A 22675-nucleotide genomic window follows, 5' to 3' on the forward strand; every position below is an offset into this window, starting at 1 on the left:
GGTGTCCACCGCTAGAAAAGACCTCCTGTGGTGTTTCCTGTGGTGGACCTCGGTGGTTTCAGTCCACAGCTGAAGGTTCTCTGCTGTGACACCAGTGTGGCTGCAGGAGAAGGTAAAAATCACTGCACCCAAAACCTTTATCTAGGGCACTTTGGTTTCATTCTGTGGCCACTTTTAGTTGAATATCGAAACTTTTAAGAAAGAAGCTGGAGTCGTCACCGTCGCTTCGTATTCGTATTCTTCATATCTATCATACAACAGTGGTTAATATGGTGATGTGTTTATTTATTTGATTTATTCTGACATTGCCACAGTATCATGAAGGCAAAACAGAAAAGAGAAAATACACAAAACGAAAAACAAAACAAGCCAAATTCAACCGAACCGATCCAGAATGTAAAATAATGTCTCAAAACGAGTACAATGAACTTGCTAATTACTGTTTCCTGTTTGCAGGAAATTTCTATACCTCTTTAGAAACCCCAAGCTTTTCAACACTTATATTTTTCGAGCAATCTTTTTCTTGTATCCTTTCTAAAATTGTTTTATAGCTGTACTCATTTTGAGATCCAGACTGTGCCATAAATTTACCCCACAAACTGCTCAACATTTGCTCTTCACGATGATACGAGCAAATGGTTTTTTGAATTAAAATTTCTTCATTAATTCATAGGTAGCAATGTTGCTTCTGAACTGTTGTTGTGTGCTGTTAGGGAGGAACTTGTTGCTTGCTTTGAACATTATTTGCACAATTCTATGTTTAACTAAATCAATAATTTTCCAAGTGTTTGTTGTGGTATAAAATATATTAGTGTGTTTATTCTAGCCCACATTATGTACTATCCTTATAGCTTTTTTTGCAGCATGATTATTGGATATAATGTGGTATTTTAGGTGTTACCCAACATTTGCAGTGTGTTAGTGCAAAAACTCTACATGGACACATCCCTGAGTTGTTTTTGTGTTAAAGTTCTGCATAAAGGTACTAAAAGAGGCACAATATTATGGAGGACTAAAAGTGCCAAAATTAAATAAATAAATACATCATTAAATAATTAATTAAATATGTCATTAATTAATTAAAATTGGAATTAAATATTTCATTAATTAATTAAAATTGGAATTAAATATGTCATTAATTAATTAAAATTGGAATTAAATACTTAAATGTGTTATTAAATAAATATATCATTAAATAATTAAATATGTCATTAATTAGTTAAAATTGGAATTAAATATGTCATTAATTAATTAAAATTGGAATTAAATACATAAATGTGTTATTAAATATGTCATTAATTTATTAAAATAACAATTATTTTAAGTAAAAAACATATTTCATTATTTCACGATTTAATTAATTATTTCATGGTCCTTGTGTTGCAGTGGATCATGAATTAATTTTATCTGTCAACCTCGCCCGTCAAAGTCCGTGGGCGGGACTAACGTGAATCTAGTCTAATCCACTGCTTTTGTCTGCCTTGAAACCGGAAGTAGAAGTCTTTCTAAACATGGTGGCTGTGTAGAGGGAGAGTCGCTGTGAACTTTCTAGAGAGTTGGTGAGAGATCTTTTAGACCTTGCAGAGTATGTGGAAGCAGGACCTGCTGACCGCGAGCATGTAGCGTGTAAAGCAGAGGAATTTATTGAAGTTGTTGAAGTTATTTCCGCACTTTCCGACCAAGATGTTGACCGTAGAGTGACTGCAAATTTAGAGGAAGTACTCCGCCGGTTTTCTGGTACCAGGGTGCAACAGGAGCACACACAGGGACCAGGGCGTTTGGCATACCGAGGGAAGTTCTGGAACATCACGTTCTTTGTGGATTACCAGCCTGTCAAATTGCAGCGATGCTCGGAGTGTCGAGCGCTTTTCCTTTAGGACCTACTCGGCGCGGCACGGCTCCGCTCGTCTTTGTTTAGCCGCGATTCCACAAGCATCTACTCGGCACGGTACGGCTCGTCTCATCTTTGTTAGCGAGCGTTTCCATACGGACTAATTTTCAGCACCTTCTCGGCTGAGGTTCCCAGCGAGCTGAGATGAGCCGATAATGTGGCGTTTACATAGTGCAGGCCACTGATTGGACAGGGAGTGACGACACAGAGCAACTTCAGCACGAAAACAAAATCCTGCATTAAAAAATGACTGTAAACAGCGACGGTGTGCATTGCTCTTCACGAAACTCTCTGTTCTTCATAATTTTAATGTGACAGCCAGACCTGTACCGTGGGTGAATGAAGAGGTCGAGACTTTGTCTTTGGTGGTGGACCAAAGAATACAGAGAGAGCTGGACGGAGAAAGTTTATCAGGAGGTCTCTGAGCGGATGGCCGCTCACATATACAGTAGACTGTATATAAAGAGGACAGAAGCAGTGTAGGGAGAAGCTGAAAAAGCTCAAAAGTGACTATCGGTCCACCCAGGACCACAACGGCCGGCGTGGGTCAACCAGGAGGTGTTGGAAGAGGTTTAATGGAAGCTATTTACTGGCACCGCACCGGCGAGCAACAGGAGGGAGACTCAGCCGCTGCATTGTTGGAGACGTTCGAGAACGGTGAGTGTTTTGTGACTTCAAGAAACTTATACATCATTTATTCCATTGGTGGCAAGCTTCTTTTAAGCAAACAAGTATTTTTAGAAAGTAACGTCGTTGTCTCCTGGAGCAGACAATAAGATAGCTAGTTAGCCATCGGCGCTAACTCCGTGCTCTGCTTGTATTTCGTGCTGCTGTTTCTAACGTTTAGCTCTCAGAAGCTAATACTTCAGTCAGCATGCCGTGTTTTTCTTGTACTTAGAGTGAGTGTTTATTTCTGTTCAAGAATCCCTTTCCACATGCGAAGCCTACTCCACCTCCGTCGCGGAGCCCCCGGCTGCCCTGTCTCCTCTCCACCACCAGCAGCAGCTCCTCTCCAGCACCAGCTTCGACACCGACCCTGTCAACAGCACCGTCTTATCACCGGTAAGACACGGTAAACAGAGAGCATGGTTGATTTTCGCATTATTATTATTACTACAGGTGTAAATGCCTGCAAGCATGATCAGAACAGTGAGACCAACGACCAAGAATTCAGGCAGGTGTAAATGCAAACTGTGCAGCAGCCAGCTCAGGAACGCCTGATGAAAGCTACATGTAGCTGCAGTGACACATAAACAGAACACATGCAGCTGCATTTATTTTCCATTGACTTAACAAGTAAGTCACTCTAATTAATTTACGTTCTGGTGCGGTGTAGTATTGCAACCATTCTTCTTATAGTCACTAGGTAGCTGTGAAACTGAATGAAAATATACATAAAAATGAGAAAACACAGCTCTTCTTAGCAACTCCAAAATGTGCACAGGATGAAATGAAGTTCACACCACGTCGTTTTTGTTTGTGGTGGAGGAGTTACTGCTTGTGCTTTGGTTAAAGCGAAGAGTGCCAGAAGTTTATTAAAGTATCAAAGACATGATCATGATTGAAAATGGATGGACGGGTGGCTAAACACATCACATCATAGCTGTGGAGTCCTTCCAGCTCCTGGGGACTACAATCTCTCAGGACCTCCTGAAAAAGGCTCAGCAGAGGATGTATTTCCTACAACAGCTGAGGAGACATGGCCTGCCACATGAGCTGTTGATCCAGTTCTACACTGCAGTCATCCGATCTGTCCTGTGCACCTCTGGATCAACCACACAGCAGGACAGAAACAGACTACAGCCCATAGTACGGACTGCAGAAAACATCATCAGAGACCCCACTCACCCTGGACATTTGGACTACAGAGCCCTGTACACAAAAATCACCACTACTGTGTTTATAGCAATTACCATTTTGCTAATGTGTTCATACATTCCAGTCTAGCTGTACATTTCTGTTTATATTGTGTTCTATTTTACTACTATTTCTTTTTCCTCCCTGTTCCTTTCTATAGTTTATTTTTTATTATTCTCTTCCATATTCCTAGGATGACACCAACAGCCGAAACCAAATTCCGTGTATATTGTGTACTTACTTGGCCATTAAAGCTGACTCTGATCACTTTTCTGTCTTTGGTCTAGGCAAGAGGAAAGGGGGCCACAGAAAACTGGACCTTCCTAGCGTACTTGTGGAGATGCAGGCTGAGGAGGAGTGGAGTCATGCCCAGCATGATGAGAACATCTGGTTGCTCCTCAGCGAGGCAAGAGAGAATGAAGCGGCCTTGCAGCGGGAGGAGATGGCCCAGAATACTGCCTTCAACCAGTCATTCCTGGGTGTGCTGGGGTAGCTGGGTAGGCAGTGGGCAGCCGGCGAGTGTGAGCGAGTCCACCTCCCATAGACTTGAGATTTACAAGTGCTGGTCATATAATTAGAATATCATGAAAAAGCTTGTCTTTTGGACAACTGTCAGGTCAGCAGTCTTCCCCATGATTGTGTAGCCTACAGAACTAGGCTGAGAGACCATATAAAGGCCTTTGCAGGTGTTTTGAGTTAATTAGCTGATTAGAGGTGTCTTCAATATTGAACCTTTCTACAATATTCTAATTTTCAGAGATACCAAATTTGAGATTTTTGTTAGTATTCAGGTATAATCATCAAAGTTAAGAGAAATAAACATTTGAAATATATCAGTCTGTGTAATGAATGAGTATAATATACAAGTTTCACTTTTTGAATGGAATTACTGAAATAATGAACAACTTTTTTCATGATATTCTAATTATATGACCAGCACCTGTAGTTGTATATAGTTTTACTTTTAGTCCTCCACTGTAGGAGAGGCCCACCACAGTTTGTACTTTGCACATTGTAAATAGTTTTGATTTTGCTGCTGACTAATAAACTATTTTGTGACTTATGTGATTGCATCATAACTTCTCATTTTGTCTGTTAAGACACTGGTAGAAAAAGAGTCAACAGTCTGAACCAAACAATTCTATATTCCCTAATAATGTATTTGTGTTTAATGGGATTTAACATGTTTTAACACAAACTCCTTTATGGTTCATAATTCTGGTGACTGAATTACACCAAAGCAATACTGATTTATCAAACTGGAATTTTCTTAAAACAGCTGTTTTAATGTTTTGGCGTTTAATTTTTTATTTAATCTTGCTAACCTTCACAAACAAACAATAGTATAGACACATCTACAAAAGTTTATTGTCAGAATTGCATTAAAGAAAACAATAGCGGTCCGGGGACCGAAAAACAGAAGTATAACAAGAAGAATAACTTTGCATGACACGTAGTGCATCAGTGCATCCTGTACATCTCTGTCCTCCTCCTCTACACCTTGTGCCACTGCAGGCTCATGTGCTGCTGCTTCAGGTAAATCCCATGAAGTCTCATCAGAGAGCATCTGAAACACATACACAGCATACATATTTTAATACCTAATAGCGACAAACTGCAGCCATTACAGGGTCGTTCACAGGACTGATACACGATAGCTAGCGAACTAGCATTAGCTTACCCTCATATGTCGTCTCGTTCATATCCTCTTGTCTTCGGCTTGATACTGCTGCATCGCCTCCCAAACTCTCCTGTGTGTCTCCTCAGTGTTTCGACTCGTCGCTCTCAGCTTTCTCCGACTCTTCTATTACTCTGAATCTGACAGAAAGCCACAGACCGAGCAGCAGGTGTACTATCGCCTCCATGTACATTGTTGCATTGCGTTTGTGTCGCACAGAAATGACGGTAAGGGACTTTCGGACCGCCGTGCTATGACGACTCCACCCACGATGAGGTGGTTCTCAATGTAATGGAAAAACAACTAAACCGAGACGAGCCGTGGCGCGCCGAGTAGATGCTAAAGGAAATGCTAAAGGAAAATTTGTCTTGCACCGCATGTATCAACATTTGGGAAAGAGGACCGAGTCTTTAGCGGTTGCTAATAAAGTTTTGTTTTATTGAGTATCCAAACCAACGTAGAGGTGAATAGCGCCACCCAGTGTATCGGAATGTGTTCACAAGCTCTGCGTCAATCCATTATCTGGAATCGATTTGCCTTGACTTGATGTGCAGGGTAACCAATCAGGTGTTAGGATCCGCCCACCGACTTTGACGGGCGAGGTTGACAGATAAAATTAATTCATGATCCACTGCAACACAAGGACCATGAAATAATTAATTAAATCGTGAAATAATGAAATATGTTTTTTACTTAAAATAATTGTTATTTTAATAAATTAATGACATATTTAATAACACATTTATGTATTTAATTCCAATTTTAATTAATTAATGACATATTTAATTCCAATTTTAACTAATTAATGACATATTTAATTATTTAATGATATATTTATTTAATAACACATTTAAGTATTTAATTCCAATTTTAATTAATTAATGACATATTTAATTAATTATTTAATGATGTATTTATTTATTTAATTTTGGCACTTTTAGTCCTCCATACAATATGACCACAAAAGATGCAAATGGCAAAAGCCATCAGCTAGACGCTCTGAAAATTGACAGACCTCACAGAGGTCCGGCTCAAAGGCTCGTTCATTCTGGCTACATACTGCTCTGCACCTCAGTAGTTACACAGCGTAATGGAATAATACTGGGAAAAAAACAGAAGACAGAGAGAGTCTAAACGAGAAAATGTTCTAGAAAGACTGAAATAATTAGTCTTTTTTACACTTCACTGACAACTGGAAGTGAGATTTTTAAACTTTTCACTCAGGATTGATATTATAATCACAGCCTCAAGTGAGCAGTTCAGAAGACTTCAAACCAAATCTACAAACTTCTTAAGTTACTAGATTATCTGAGCCCATTATCAGTTCAGACTAAGATCCAAGACCAGATTTCTCTCTAGAATCCTCCAATAAAACGGGTTTAAATGGGCCCAAAAACTCTTGCAAAGAGAACTTGGCAGAAGCAGAACGCTCCAAATCAAGATTAACACCAGCAAAGGTAAGAAAAGTGAACAATTGATATGTTTTCTACAGCTGATTGTTATCCAGAAACTCCAGGCACCTTGTTCAGACCTCACAATAAAGTAGAAAGACTAGCTTGCTGTTGCATTTTACCAGAACCAGATTCTAATTATGAAATAAAGTCTGAAGTGAAGGAGAATCGTCTTTCTTCCTATTAACTAGCATCCTCACTGGCTAAATCATGGGATGCTTTAAGAAAATACTTTGGTTCATGATAGTTCCCTTCGATTTGCAGCTGTTGTTATAGATGCTAGATGTTATTTAAGCTGCAAATATACTTTTTCTGCAAGAGAAATGTGCGTTTTAAGGTCTAGACCAACCGACAGCAGTCTTCCACACACACCATCCGTACTTAAACACCACTGAGGAGAGGATTGTGTGTTTCCTACCTTCAGGAGTTTTCTGCTGCTCCTCCTCTTGAACCTCTCCGTCTCCTCCACCTTCTCCTCTGGGTGCTCCTCCTCCTGACCGGTTAATGTTCTCCACCTCCTTCCAGTAGTCGTCCATCTCCAGCTCGTCCAGAGAGTCCTGACAAAGTGACGACGCTTTCACTTCATGCTCAGAAATCTGATTTACTTGTGCAGAAAAAATATTTATAAAAAACCATTCCGGATGTGATGCAAGGAGACGACAAACTACACGTCTGAACAAGTTTCAAAGTGGTAACAAGGGGTCGAAAATCTCAGATTACATACACACCAAATGCCAAAACACACATAGATGCACACAGTTTTCATAGATGAGAGGTTTTGAAAGTGGGACTCCAAACAGTTTCAGAGGAAACTCAGCGAATGGAAGTGAAAATTATTAGGTTGGTTATCCAAGAAGACCATACAGAACAGCCTAACTATGGAATTTAGTACAAGAGTTTGGGGGAATTTTACAGATTCTTTCACTTTTCCAGAGTCAGAAACTGATAAATGCTTCAGGACATTCCCTTTTATATTTTATAAAGTTATATCAAACAGAAAATGAGCTGACAGTTTCAGGGGAACCTCAGCAAATAAAAAAATATTACATTAGTTATATAAAGAGGATCACATTGAACAGCCAAAATATGCAATGATTAGTAGTTTTTGGGAATTTTACAGTTTCTTCTACTTTTCCACAGTTCGAAACTAACTACTGCTTTGGAACAGATCCTTTTTATGTATTTTGTGAGTCATCCAAAGTTATATTAAACAGCAATACTAGGTTTTTTTGGCAGGTTGATAAGCCTTTAGTATCAAATAACATAATCATGATACCATAATCATGATACATATGACGGGAAAAACGCTAAATATCAGATCTGATATTCAGTTAGGCCAATAATCAGTCGATCCCTCTTTCATTTTGCATCATCATCAGTGCAATCACAATAGCTAAACATCATACAGCAGCAGCTTGTTGGAATAAATAAGCTCTTTGCACAGCTGAGTTAATCACATTATTTCTACCTGAGAGTTGTAGCGCTGATAGGTGGGTGGGGGTCTGGGCCTGGAGTTGGGACTCTGTCGGGGGCTTGAACCCAGCTTTGGGCTGGAGGACGGCTGAGATCTGGGATGCGGTGCAGAGCTGGAACTGGGATCTGAAGGTCCATACCTGTCTCCATGCTGGGTGTTCTGGTTCTGGTTCTGCTGTAGCGTGTAGTGGCCGGTCCTGCGACTGCAGACAAACACAGGAACAACAGACATTTAGCAAAATCCCTCTAAAACACTGAAACCGCTGCTGAAAACAACAACAAAAAATCTGATTCTTGAAGTGAATCCAGGCAACAGTTTGACTTGTAGCTGCACTTTGCACCGTGTTTAACGCTGACGTCATATTAAAGGCATTATACGATCGTAAAAACGCCAAATGGCCTGATAGTGTTTGTTGCGCTCTGTGAAGAGATGCAGCCATGTTTCCTTTAATGGCAGCAGAAGTGAGAGAAAAACTCTGACACGAGCCTGAGAATGAGTCAGACGGACAAAGTCGGTCAAAGACTGCAACTAAAGACGAGCCAGCAGAGTGTTGAATTCACAACCAGGCCACTAATGAGGTCAACATCTGCTGCTGCAGCTCCAGAACACCTTGAACTTTGCTTATATAGATAAAAAAGCAGCAGTTAACAGACTGAAAATCAGTGTTTATTCTAGTCCAGAAAAGGATGAAACAAATATTCTGGCGGTTGAGGCTAAAAAACGATGGAAAACCAAACATAACGTGAGAAACATGGAGGAAAAACAAGCAGGACTGTGATTTTTGTAGATAATTTGATTAAAGTGGTGTTTTTATGGCAATTCTTTTGATTCTTCTTGTATATTTTGAAGACTTTACATTGAGTTAATGAGGTCAGTGTCTGCTGGGACTGAAAAGCTCTTGGATCTTGACAAAAAAAAAAAACAGTAAACCACCAAAAAAAAGTTGAGTGGATGGTGCATTTAATCAAAAACACTGACTGTCATTGTGTTTTTTGACACAGAAATAGAATTTATTAATGTTTTCCGTTGCTTCTGAACTCTTCACATTCCTGAATGACATGAGTTTTCTGAACCGTTTCATGGTTGACCTTTAGCATGTTTTCTAACTCATTCATTCTACTTGAGTCCACAACACCAGGGTGGCACTACTACTGCTGGTAACACTGCAATATGTGGTACTGCTAGTACAGTGCAGTAATATGTATAATATTTATAATGTGTAATTACAACATACCAAAGAGCTACAGCAAACAAACAAGTTACAACATGTCATCAAAATGCTGGAGAACATCTGGAGGATTTCTCCGTAAATGACATGTTTAAACATGATAATATGTGATAATATGTCTCTCAGTCTTTCACTTTAAACTGCAGTTTTATTACAGTTGTGGTGACAGATATAGTAGCTGACAGGTCTGTAGTTCCTGAACAGCTGCTCCCAACCATCTGTCAGCAAATCATCAGCGTAATCTCACCTCCTCAAACACTGTCAGAGGTAAGCATAGAGCTGTAGCCATGAATGTGGGGCTGTTGTAAAGGAAAAGAGCCGAGAGCTGACCCAGAAACTAATGAAACTGGACAAATCAGCAAGACTTAAGACAATAAGAGAAACACCAACTAGATACAAGATACTCTTGGTCCTGTTCCAATAAACCCTGATCGGAATATAGACTTATTTGTTGCTCCTGTTGCATTTTTCCTCACCGTGGTTCATTTTTCACTGTAATATAAAGTCCAGTACCTCTATGGAAACTGAAAAGCCATGAAGAAGTAGAGAGAACTCAGAAATGTCTCCTGTTCAGTATGACACAGAACCAATGCAGATGTTCATTAAAACTTCCCCTGTTGTGCCTCTTTTCACCAAATTAATGACAATTTATTTCACGTCTGTACAGTGTTTCTTTCAATATTTCAGCTTAAACTACTGCAAAGATAATTCATTTTACCATAACTGTTTAAATTCTGGTTTTGGTCATGTTCTAAACTGGCTGTTTCACTGTGAAAACCAATGAGCTGCTGCTGTTCCCGCCCCCTTCAGGAAGAAAACTCTCTCTGCATGTGCGATCGACAGCGCAGAGAAAAAAACATCATCATCATTCACTTCCACCTTTCTCTGTGAGGATCATTTGAAATGGACAACACACTAACACCGAGGATTTTCCTATAGTTACGGAGACATTTCCATTAATAAAAGATGCTGGCAGTGCATGAAGACTGCTGTGTTCACTCTTACTGCCAACAGCAGAACATTTGGTGAGTTTTTTTGAGACATTTTAGAGTTTATACAATCAGAAACGAAGGTAAATAAACCTGGTGGACTGTGAGGCAGCTGCTGATTGGTTTACATGGAAACAGTGAGGGGGCAGGGCTATACAAAGCTGGACAACTATTGGTCAGTTAGTTGTGAGGTATAGGATGCTATATAATTAACGGTTTTGTTTTTACCTTGAAGTCCAACAAAACACTTCATAAATTTTTTTTTAACCATATTTACAGTCTTATTTGTTGTTAATGTTATTTTTTTGTATTTTATAAAATGCAAAAATGGAGACAACATGATATCAGGATCATATATCAGCACTTGACTATTAATAAATCTGTATTGGTTGACCACTATTTCAGATGTTCAGCCATCAAATATAGTCACTTTTAAATGACAGACTGCAGAAACATGAGAATAAGAAAGTAAAAACACCTACCAAAGCTAATAAACGAGCCTGTGAGTGAATACCTTCACTGAGGTAACGTTGTGCATTAATTAATTCGGTATTATCAGCAAATTCTCTGTTCATGCTGAGCCAAGGCCACATTCCACAGCAGACTTCCTGCCTCACACACTGAGATCATCAAAGTAATAAAAGCAGCTAAATACAGACTCACGCTCACTTTGATCTGCTTTTAACCAGCTGCTGACCTCCTCTTCTTCTTCTTCCTGACATTTCTTATTTCCCACTTCATCCTCCTCCTGTCCTCCTACACTTCACCAAGGACTTTGGTTTTCCACTATTTTCTCAGTCGTTTCCTGTCTTCTCTGCACTATCTCCTGGGATTTATTCTCAACTCTGTCCTATAACGCTGATTACTTCATCAACTGAAACGTTTATATTTGTGACAAATGGGGGGGGGGGGGGGGGGGATTGTATTTTGATATTTACGACACCAAAACAATCAAATCTAAACGTGACAAGAAACAGCTGCTGATTAGACCGACGCTCATTCTTGATTATCTGATTGGCTGAAACACTAAACTGCAGTTCTGTGCTGCCAGAAAATATGTTTACAACCTTGTTAAAAATTAAACTTCAGTGATAAGTTTTTCATTGTTGCTGACCACTTTGTGTAACTTGTTAATCTACAAAAAAAAAAAAAAAAAAAATTCAGTGGAGAAACAGCAGCCTCCCTCCCTCCTGTAAGTCAAGGCCACAAATACACACACAAACCACAATAATGCACACAGTTTGAACAAAGCTTCACACACAATGTCACTTCTCGGGCTATCAGAGGTCAGGTGAGCTGCCCTTGCAGGTAAAACAAACATATTCTCATTTTCTGGCACACTTTCAAATACAAACGACCTTTAAATAAAGCAGAGCTGCAGCTGTGTGTGCGATTGTTCTGCTCTTTGTACTTTTGTGTCCACACACCTTTTATCAGCCAACAAAGACGGAGCGTATGAAGTGTGTGTGTGTGTGTGTGTGTGTGTGTGTGTGTGTGTGTGTGTGTGTGTGTGTGTGTGTGTGTGTGTGTGTGTGTGTGTGTGTGTGTGTGTGTGTGTGTGTGTGTGTGTGTGTGTGTGTGCATTAACCAGCCTTTAAAAATAAATCCTGCTGCATGAGGTGCAAACAGGAAGCGGAGGAAACCGTATCAGGCAAAAAAGAGCAACTTCAGCACTGAGGAGCTGAACATGAGTAAAGATCTGAGGAAGTCAGTCGACTGAGTCCACAAAGTCTGTGTGTGTTTATAAGGTAACACTAGAGCTACAAAAAGATGTCTTTCACAGCATGAAACATGACAAAAAACATTTTAAAAAATCTTACAGTTGAGTGTTTTACATACAGTTAGGACTGGACCTGAATTTCCAAATATTCGGTCCCGAAGGTGGTGTCCGGATATTAATTTTGAGATCCGAATATTCGGGTTAGGGTTATTCCTGAAAAATACTACATGTAATATGAACTTAAAGTGACTACACAACAACTATATAATTATTATTATTTTGCAGAAATCGGTGTTAACTGTGACATTAAAGAGTCTTTCTTTTTGTAAATTGTTGTCAAAACAGCCTAAATAAATTAAATCAACCATGATTTAATATAGAAAGCATTAAAAAACTTCCAAGTGAGGTGAATACTTTTTATGTGCAACGTGAAACATAGGTTTGTGTTGTGCTTGTATTTTACATGAGCATTCCTATTTTCTGTTGCACTACATTTCGGGGTAACTTTGTACTTTTTAATTGATCTGCCAAGGAACACAGCAGAGTTATGTGATGATCGGCATTGGTTTGTCCGTCCGTCTGTCTCTGTTCACATTACTGAAAAACAGACCAACGGATTTAGATGGAATTTTCAGGGAAGCTCAGAAATGACACAAGGACCAAGTGATTAGATTTTGGCAGTGATGTGGCTTATAGTCTGGATCCACGGATTTGTTAAAGATTCCTGTATCACTGCCAGATAGCAGCACAGCAGCACTGTAACTATGACAACAAGTGAACACCACGTTAGCTGCCTGCTGACAATCACATGATTATGATCCTACTACAAATCGACCGCTGCGGACCACAAATTGTTTAAAGATTTCATCCATCGGAAATCACATGCCTGAGCAGCCTTGGCGGAGTACTGCGCTCTCTGAGAGCTATTCTTGTTAAGTTTTGACAAGCAGAAAACACTTCGAAGATGGAGAATTTACACTATAAACAAAGAGAACATGCAGAATATGTTATATTTTAACGACCAAACAGCGCTTGAAAGCAGTTTATCTTTTTAAAATATAAGTCTTCTCATGAATCTTCACTCAAATAAAAAGGCATATAACAAAAGAACTGTTACTTTAAAATGCATAAAACATGTAAGACTTCATATGCGTGTTTAGCATGTGGCTAAAACCCAACCCAAATTACATTAGTTTAAATATGGTTCAAAATAGGTTACATAACTCATATTTAAATAATAATAACTACGACACAGCTTCTGTCAGAACTATACAAATCACAACATAGTTTCTACATCTTGTCAACAAAACCTGTATTAAATTTCAGTGTTCTAATTAGAACTTCATGGGAGTTATGGACATTTTTAGACCAGTGCGGTGTCCTTGAAATTCCACCAAAACGTCTATTGGTACTATTCATATTAAAATAGCTTTGCTCAAATGCAACCATTTATATCTTTATTTATGTCTTCATATCTTTATGTAACTGTGAAATCAACCAGCAACAGCAACCCTTTGATGCGCAGTGTGGGTCAGTAGATACCCATTTTCCATTGGATTTGGGTCACTTTTGACCCATGTTGCGCATCAAAGGGTTAAAATGCTTCTATGATGTTAAATCATCAATAAAACTCCTGGGTGATCAGAAATAGAATGTAAGAACTAACTCTGAAGTCATTTTGCTCTAAATAAATCTCGTGAAATCTCTAACGCAGGGCTTGTATTTATTGCTACTTCTATTTAAACAAGCTGTTTGCATTCTTACTGACAGTGAGATAAGAAAACCGACAACACGCTCAAGTCTGAACATGTTGAAAACAGCAGCTACAGCCAGAAGCCAGTTTGTTAATCTGTATTTAAAGAGTGTATATTCTGCTTTTTTGTTCCTCCTTTCCTTCACTGGGTTATAAAGCTGCTTTTATGCACGTATAAAGTCTGCAGACGTACAAACTACATGACAGAATCTGCTCCCTACCTGCCTGAAACGCTTGGTTTGTAGCCCAGGCTTCTCTTTCTTTACTAATCTATGTCATCATATAACACATTTCATAACATCTGATAGCAGCAAGTTTGGCCTCAAACAAAAAATAAGCAGCTCGGTTCAATATTATTTCCTCTCTCCATCTTCTTCTTCTGAAGCTTGTTCCTGTTACATGCCCGAGGTCTTTGACTTTCTGCAGCTATTGTTCTGCAGACTTTACTGAGGGGTTTTCCCAAAGTTCATACAGAAATTGATGACGTATGAAGACATCCACGAGGAAGTTTATCCATCAGTGACAACATCTGGCAGCTGGTGCTGTTTGTATTTTCAGTCAAATGGAGGATTTACTGATGTTTTCATGGCTTTTCTGAGTTTTGCTAGTTTGCTAAAATGCATAAACTCTGAAATGCCGCACACAGGAAGTTGAGCAGCAGATGATGAAACTGTGAATTAAAATTCAGCTTGTTTGTAATGCCAGTGTTGTTTCCATGCAACATTGCTGCATAGTGCATATCATTCCTCCATGTCTGATACCATTTAAGCTCTTGTAAAGTATCTTTGAACAGAGCGTTTCAGTCAGAAAAGATGCTGCAAGAAGTGTTTCTGAACATTAAAGCATGTAAACATACACAAGTAGACCCCAAGATAAACGTATAAACCTCTAAATGTGCAGAATATAAGTTCTTTTAACAACCTGTAAAGCAGACAAAGTGCAAAAATTACACATTGTGTTTTGATTTTCACACATATTTATGCTGCTTTGGCTTCTTACGTACAAAACAGACATGATCCTGATCAATTTATCAATAATTCTCAGGCAGAAGATGACAAACTGTATTTCCCAAAGTGTACAATAATGACCTGAGTGATTGTTCTGCAGACGGATCTACAGTCAGATTTATTTTCATGGTTTTGGTCATTTAAACTATAAAGCGAACAGCTGAGGAAGTCGGCAGCCAAAATGAGAAAGAGGAAGAGGATGACGAGTGAGTGTGTGTGTGTGTGTGTGTGTGTGTGTGTGTGTGTGTGTGTGTGTGTGTGTGTGTGTGTGTGTGTGTGTGTGTGTGTGGGTGTGTGTGTATGTGTGTGTGAGTGGTTTTCCCATTCAGATGAACAGATGCCAGCTGCCATCTGTGCACACAGAGGCTGCCTCTGTTTCCCTCTATGACACTGTAAAAATGGATCCAGTTAAGGAAAAAAGAAAAAAACGGTTAAAATCTGGCAGCAGAGAGTGCCAGAAAAATATGTTAAAAACGGTGGAACACCACGTTGTTCCTTAACTGTTAAAAAATAAATAAATAAATAAACAACAACAAATATGTGTAAAATTATGTTTTCTAGTTTAAAAAACAAAACTGAACAATTTTAAAGATCGAATTATTGTTTGCAAAGTAGAGATTTTTTATGGGGACAATGCTGGCCTGTTTTTTTGTGTGTGTTTTGTTTTTACAGTCAATATATAAATTAATACCTTTTTTTGTGATTTCACTAGATATTTTCTGTAATTTAACAGAACAGGCAAAACAGTTCAAAAACAATATTTATCCTTTTCCAGTCCTTAATATGCATAGGATTTTCTTTAAAATAGCAAATATCATTTTCAGATTTTTTTTCCTTTAAAATAAAGAGAATATCTGTAAAATAGTGACAATTCTTGCTGTTTTAAATACAGTAAAATAGCGTAATGTTATCATGCAATTAATACGTTTTTGTGTTTTTACTCTATTTTTTCTGTAATTTAACAAAACTGGGGAAATCTGTAAAATAATGTTTTAATAACTTATTTACCATTTTCCAATGCCTGATATACATTTTTTTTCTTTCAAATAAAGACAAATATCTTTAAAACAATGGCATTTTTAGATTTTACACACAGTAAAAATAGAGTCATTTTACAGTCAAATGTTGTAAAAGAACAAATTCACATTTATTTATTTATTTATACAGATTTTAGTTACAGTTCTGGCTTATTTTTTTGTTTATTATTGTTTGTTTTTTATAGGGTGAGCATGTAAATTAATACTTTCTGTGATTTTAGTAGACATTATCTGTAATTTAGCAAGAGAAGGAAACTCCATAAAATAATGTTAAGATACTTTTTTAAAAAAATTTCAAATAATGACATATACTTGCACAATAGTTTTTCTGTTGTAAATACAGTAAAAATAGTGTAATCTTACACGCAAATATTGTAAAAGAACAAATTACTATCTGTAAAAATACTGATTTCTGATGTGGACATTATTTATAGTTTTGCCCTATTTTATTAATGGTTCAAGTGTAAATTTGTATTTTTTTCTGTAATTTAACTAAATATTATCTGTAATTTAACAAAAGAAGGAAACTCAACACATAAAATAACATTAACATACAATAATATATTTTTGATTTCAAATAATGACAAATACCTTCACAATAACATTTTTTGTCAATTTACAGTTAAATACAGTAAAAAATGTGTAATCTTGCAGACGAACATTGTAAAAGAACAAATTACCATTTATAGAAATATCAATTGATTGATTGAATTGATTAATTTGATTTCTTATTTACAGTTTTAGCCTGTTTTTTTTAGGTTAACATGTAAATTCATACTTTTTTCTGTGATTTTATTGTTTCTTATGTATAATTTAACAAAACTGAGGAGAGAACATCTAAAAAATATCACTAAATTGTTCCAAAAACTCTATTTATACTATTTCTTACAGTGCAGTCAGTGGTCTGAGCAGTGACCCTCTGGTTTGAATGAATCATCGACCTCCAGTTGTGATGAATCCACTCAGTTTAGCTCAGCTTTCTGTTACATCACTGTAGAATAATGTGAACCATGTGTCCACTGACCGAGTTCCTCTCTGGGAAGCACCGGATTCTGAACTACGACTCCTTCCCTTTGAAATAAACCAAATAAAACCGTGCAGGACTCCCAGCAGACAGTAACTTAAAGCTGCTCGGCTCGGATGTCCTCCGCTGGTCCGACACCAGCTTCTCTCTGTCCGTTTGTCTGTCTGCGTCTCATTTCCTGACTGAAGGAAACCACAAAACTACGGCTGCAAACCTAGACAGGAGGTGAGACAAAGGCGGCTGTAACGTGATGCCGCTTTTCTGCCTCGCTGGACGAACCATCTGGAAACTAACTGCGTGTACCGAAGGGGCAGGTGTGTCCCAACGGGTTGTTTACCTCCACACGGTTGTTGACGGCAGCTGTTTGTTGATGTAAACACAAACAGGCAGCAGCAATAAACAGCCCGGTTCTGGTATAAATAAAAGAGTGTGGCTGTTTCCATTCATTTCTGCTGCTGCTGAGACTGGATCCCTTCAATTACTATCAAGTGTAAGAAGCTGACGAGGAGACCGTCACGATGTCAAGACGGCAAACTGGGAACTAAAGCAGCGATGAGATCCACGTAAGACAAGTAGAACAGTGACAAATTAAAGGAAAAGAGAGCAGGAACTTCATAAATGCAGCTCAGTGTATACTTCGAGAAGTGCAAACATCACCAGATCTTTGCACTAATATGTGAAAAATCTCAAAAATCCTTAATTGAAAGCAGCAGAATTCCAGATTTGTACAATCTGTCCTGCCATACACCTTAGATAACTCCTGTTTCTTTTAACTTTTTACTAAAGCTGTGACAATTCATAGACCAGCTGTCGATATTAACTTCTAAATTACCAACCATTTTGACAAACAGTTAATCATTTGGGCTCCTGTTGTAAAGAGGTTTACTACGAACTGTAAAGTGTCAATGCACCACTGTGAGTTATACTCTTGGGTGGGATGGCCAGCTTTAGCCACCAGAAGGATCCGTCATTGGTATACTTTCATACACAAGGCAATACTGGGACTAATGCCCACCTACATTTGCTCCTTAACTGCACAGAAAAGTTCTCATTTTCACTCGCTCCATTCACAAGATCATTTGTTGCTTTCTGTTCCATATGATTGTACTGAACTGGGTAAAAAGACTTCTGTTTACTCTGCATATTTTTTATGGAATATTTTGCAGAAAAACTGGAAATTAAGCGAGTTAATCTCATTGAGTGCTTTAAAATCTAAACTGCGAGTTCTTGAGGCCGATACCACAACATGCACTTGTTTTTCATACTTTTTTTGTAATTTTATTTTATTTTATTTTATATTTATTTTTTATTTTATTTCTTAATTTTTTTACATTTTTTTACATTTTATTTTTTGGGGTTTTTTTTGCTGTTTTTATTGGATTTTTTTGTTTCGTTTTTTTTTCGTATTTGAATTATGCTTTAACTGTGTTATTTTCTAACTGTGTTTTGTATTTGCTGCTGCCTATCTTGGCCAAGACTCCCTTGAAAAGTGGTTCTTAATCTCAACGGGATTTCTCCTGGTTAAATAAAGGTTAAAAAAATGGTCTAAATTCTGTGATTGCAGATTCTTAGATGTGAATATTTCTGGTTTCTTTCCTCCTCTATGACTGTAAACTGAACATCTTTAGACAAAACAAAACATTTGCTCAGAAAATGACTAAAATCAAAAGCTGCTGATTAATCTTTTGTCAGTCGACGAATCGTTGTAGCTCTAAAATGAGCCTTCCTAGTTCACGACACTGGCAGTAAACACTAGCGCTGCAGTGGATAATGGGAGAGTTGACAACTATGATATTATTCAGCGACTGTTTCTAGAGTGGCAACAACCAGTCAATTAGGTGTCAGTTGTTAAATCAGAAATTCACTGCACACTTTTCTGATAAACAATTATTCAGTTTCAGTGTTTTTTCAAGTGAAAAAAGTTGAAATTCTCTGATTCCAGCCTCCTAAATGGTGATGCTCAGACCTACAGCTTCAGTTCCCAGTCATGGATTAAGTGTAGGCCTATGACTTAATGACTTAAAATGACTTAAAATTTGTCCTGAATGATACAAACGTAACCAAAGTGACTCAAAAATCTCTTCAAAACTGACCTATTGAACCAGAATCTGTTACATAAAAAAGCTTGTGATACTGTAAGTTCTGCTTGCTCTAATGACTGCTTGGACTAAGAACTCGTCCAAAATGACTCAAGAATTATCAGAACTCAAACTGAATCTGCAACTACAAAACCAAAAACGGATTCATTTTGGACTTGAAATCGCCCCAGTAGGAGTTAAAAACTGTCCAAAATACTTCAAAAATTGTCTAAAGGGACCAACATGTTCAAAGGGCCCAAAAATTTACAACTCAAACTGGTCCAGAAAGTACAAGATACAAAAAATACAAAAATGCCCAACTGAAGCAAAACCTGAGTTATGTAAAAAAGTTAATTATACTTTATTATACTGATAAGAGTGACTGACGATAAAACAACTATTTGGCCTAAAACAAGCATCCAAAATGACCCAAACTGCACCAAAAGTTGCTCAAAATGAGCAAAATGACCAAAAATACTTGAAACGTGTCGAAAACAAGTGTCCAAAATGACCTAAATGTTCTAAAACTGTTCGTTTTGCCCACAACTTTTTTATAAAGTGTCCAAACCAACTCATTTTGGACTCACAATTGTCCAAAATGCATTTAAAACTGCCTGAATTGACTTCAAATTTGTCTAAAATAACTTTAAATGGACTACAATATGTCCAAAAGGACAAAAAATGGCCCTAAATGACTTTAATTTGTCCAAAAATGATTCAAAATACAAGAATGATCCATTGAACCAGAGCCTGGGTTATGTAAAAAAGCTCATTATACTGTGTATTCTACATGCCAGTGTTGCCTGTGTATAGAAATAATAAGACTGAGTGACCAAAGTAAAAGGACTATTTGACCCACAGCAATAAATAACATTGTCCAAAGTGAGTCCTTTAGCCCCGAAATAGTTTAAAGTGTCAAAATGGCATTTCTTTGCCCAAAGGGACTAAAATTTGTTCAAAATGAGGTAAACTCTGTCCAATAAATACTAGCAACTTGTCCAAAATTACTCAGAAACTGTCTAAAGGGACTTTAAATGTGTCCAAAAGGACTAAAAGAGTGTCCTAAATGACTGAAAATGCAAGAATGACCAACAACTCAACCTGAACCTGTTACATAAAAAGCTTATTATACTGTATATGGGGTCTACAAGGTAGTCTTGCTTGCAAAATTAAATGACTATTTGACCTGCAGCAACTGCAAAAAGTGTCCAAAGTGGTTGTTTACGCCAAAATTAGTTTGAAAACACTCCATACTGACTCACTTTGGACTCAACGTTGTCCAAAAATGGTTTTCTCTTGCTCAGAAGGGCTAAAATTTGTTCAAAATAAGTGAAACATTGTTCATAAAGCACATGAAACCTGTCCAAAAATGACTCAAAATACAAGACTGACTCACTGAACCAGAACTGGGTTACATAAAAACCTTATTATACTGTTTATGAGTCAAGTCATGGTGGACTTCTACACCAGTCTTGCCTGCATATACAAATGATAAGCGGGACAGACCAAGAAATGCCTATCTGGACTAAAACAAGCGCCCAACATCTAACAAAACTTGTCCAGAATTAATTAAATGTGTCTAAAAAGAGTTCAAAACTGTTCAAAATGACTGTTTGACCTACAGCAGCCTCAACAAAATTGTCCATAATGATTGTTTTTGCTCAAAGTGAGTTTAAAAAGTGTCCAAACTGGACTCAGATTTGTCCAGAAACTGCCTGGAATTAAAAGCAATGTGTCCAAAATGACCCAAACTTGATCCAAATGAGTTCAGCTGAAAACGGTTCCAGTGCGACCTTTGCTCTCTGACACTCATACAGAGTCCTGCAGCTGCTCCAGTCTCTCCTTGTTTTTACTCTAAATAATGTCTCCCTGCCTCTATTAAACCCACCTGGGCTCTGCGGTCTGAGGGACGTGCGGGACTTGCGGGCAGCTGGACGCGCACAGCCTCGTTTGCGGCACCAGTTCCGCGTTGCTGTGGTAACCCGTTAGAACCACTCCCTGGATCTGCTGCTGCTGCCGACTCATGTTTCCCCTCCGGTTCTTCTCTCTCCCGGTCCGCTCCTGGCTGACATCCGATCACTGATCGATAGTTGATCTATCGGTTTGTCGGTTTTTACGCACCGTCCATCTCCGGGCCGCTGCGCCTCGGATTCATGTTGATTCTCCTCCGCCGCTGCTGCTGCTGGTTTTAGTGGAGGTCCGGACGGAGGCTGGACTACAAGCTGCTCTCTGATTGGCTGAAAGTGCAGGTCAAAGTCTGATAGATGACAGCGCCACCGGGTGTCCTCAGAGGGTACTGCGCATGACTAACCACAGCGCATTTTTATTAATAAAATGCAATTATTTTTAAATTAAATTTACACCTTGTGCATGAGCTGCTGCATTCAGAGGCTTTTATTCATATGTGCAATTTTTCATCTTCAGTTTCTCAGGTGCAATGTTTCATCTTTGACTCCATTAGTGTCTAAAGGTATTCAGATGTGTCCAAAGGGAGTTAAAAACTGTCCAACAATGACTCAAAATACAAGAATGACTCACTGAACCAGAAACTGGATCATTTAAACATATATTATATTGTTAGAATCCTCATGGTGGATTTCTATGCCGGTCTTGCCTGAAAAAGCAAATGATAAGCAAGATTGACCAAGAAATTACTATTTGGCCTAAAACAAGCATCCAAAATGAACAAAACTTGTCCAGAATGGCTCATATTCGTCCAAAATGAATTCAGTGTGTCTAAAAAGAGTTCAAAATTGTTCAAAATGACTTAAAGCATGAAAAAAAAAAACCCACAACAAATGAAACAACTGAAACAACTTGAAACAACTTGTCATGGTCTAGAAATTATTTTAAATTTATAGTTTCACAAATTCACAAACTGCAGTCAATGTCTTCTCATTTTTACAGTTTACAAAGTCGTTCTGCAGGCCTGATTCGACCCTCTGGAAGGCCGCTTTTGGCCCGTGGGCCGCTTGTTTGACACCCGTTAAAAATGCTCAGATAAATGTAGCTAAGTAGGAAATAGAATATCTCCCCTTGAAACAAAATAGAAATACTGAATTAAAGTACAAAATTGTACTCAAAACTGTACTTCAGTGCGGTATTTGCATGAACATTCACTACGGAAAATTCCTATTGAAATGAGTTTTAAAAAAAAGAAGAATGCTGGTACTAATCTTTATGCAGCTTTAAAAATTGTGCATGACTATATTTTACCAATGCATTTGCCTGGTGTTTCCTCTGACAGCATAAATTCAATAACTTTACTGCAGACAAGAACACAAGTATAAAAAAACTACAACAAATTATGCAAACATTTCACCAGAGTTGATAAAAATTAGTTCATGAATGCAGCTAAAATGTTTGCAAATTAAGCCTGGAGAGTGCAGTAAAGCTGACAAAACTATTTATTTTCACGTACAGAAGCATCAAGTGAGATTTAAAATCTTCTTAACTGCGGTATTAATGCAAATCAGCAGCTTCAGATA

At 38.0% G+C, this 22675-nt stretch overlaps 1 protein-coding gene and 1 long non-coding RNA gene across 2 annotated transcripts; both read right to left on the bottom strand.

The window, feature by feature from the left end:
- On the bottom strand, window positions 1-21383 carry LOC129350217 (rho GTPase-activating protein 18-like). Its single transcript, XM_055016088.1, has 4 exons — window positions 21076-21383; window positions 8346-8553; window positions 7296-7434; window positions 1-100 (listed from the first exon to the last, which is right to left on the bottom strand). The coding sequence occupies exons 1-4, from the start codon at window positions 21210-21212 to the stop codon at window positions 12-14; spliced, it is 573 nt and encodes a 190-aa protein (XP_054872063.1). The 5' UTR covers window positions 21213-21383; the 3' UTR covers window positions 1-11.
- Window positions 5093-7281, bottom strand: LOC129350218 (uncharacterized). Its single transcript, XR_008603568.1, has 2 exons — window positions 5430-7281; window positions 5093-5315 (listed from the first exon to the last, which is right to left on the bottom strand). It is a non-coding gene; the product is annotated as an uncharacterized LOC129350218 (long non-coding RNA).
- Window positions 21384-22675: the final 1292 nt, after the last annotated feature.

The sequence above is a fragment of the Amphiprion ocellaris genome, chromosome 12 (assembly GCF_022539595.1).
Source record: "Amphiprion ocellaris isolate individual 3 ecotype Okinawa chromosome 12, ASM2253959v1, whole genome shotgun sequence".
Taxonomy (NCBI): Eukaryota; Metazoa; Chordata; class Actinopteri; family Pomacentridae; genus Amphiprion; species Amphiprion ocellaris.

Excerpts from the sequence above, each read along its gene's own strand:
- LOC129350217 (XM_055016088.1), bottom strand. The coding sequence starts at position 21,212 with ATGAGTCGGCAGCAGCAGCAGATCCAGGGAGTGGTTCTAACGGGTTAC. Across the intron at positions 8,554-21,075 it reads CCTCAGACCGCAGAGCCCAG|TCGCAGGACCGGCCACTACA; the intron begins GTGGGTTTAATA and ends GTTTGTCTGCAG. Across the intron at positions 7,435-8,345 it reads ATCAGCGCTACAACTCTCAG|GACTCTCTGGACGAGCTGGA; the intron begins GTAGAAATAATG and ends TCACTTTGTCAG.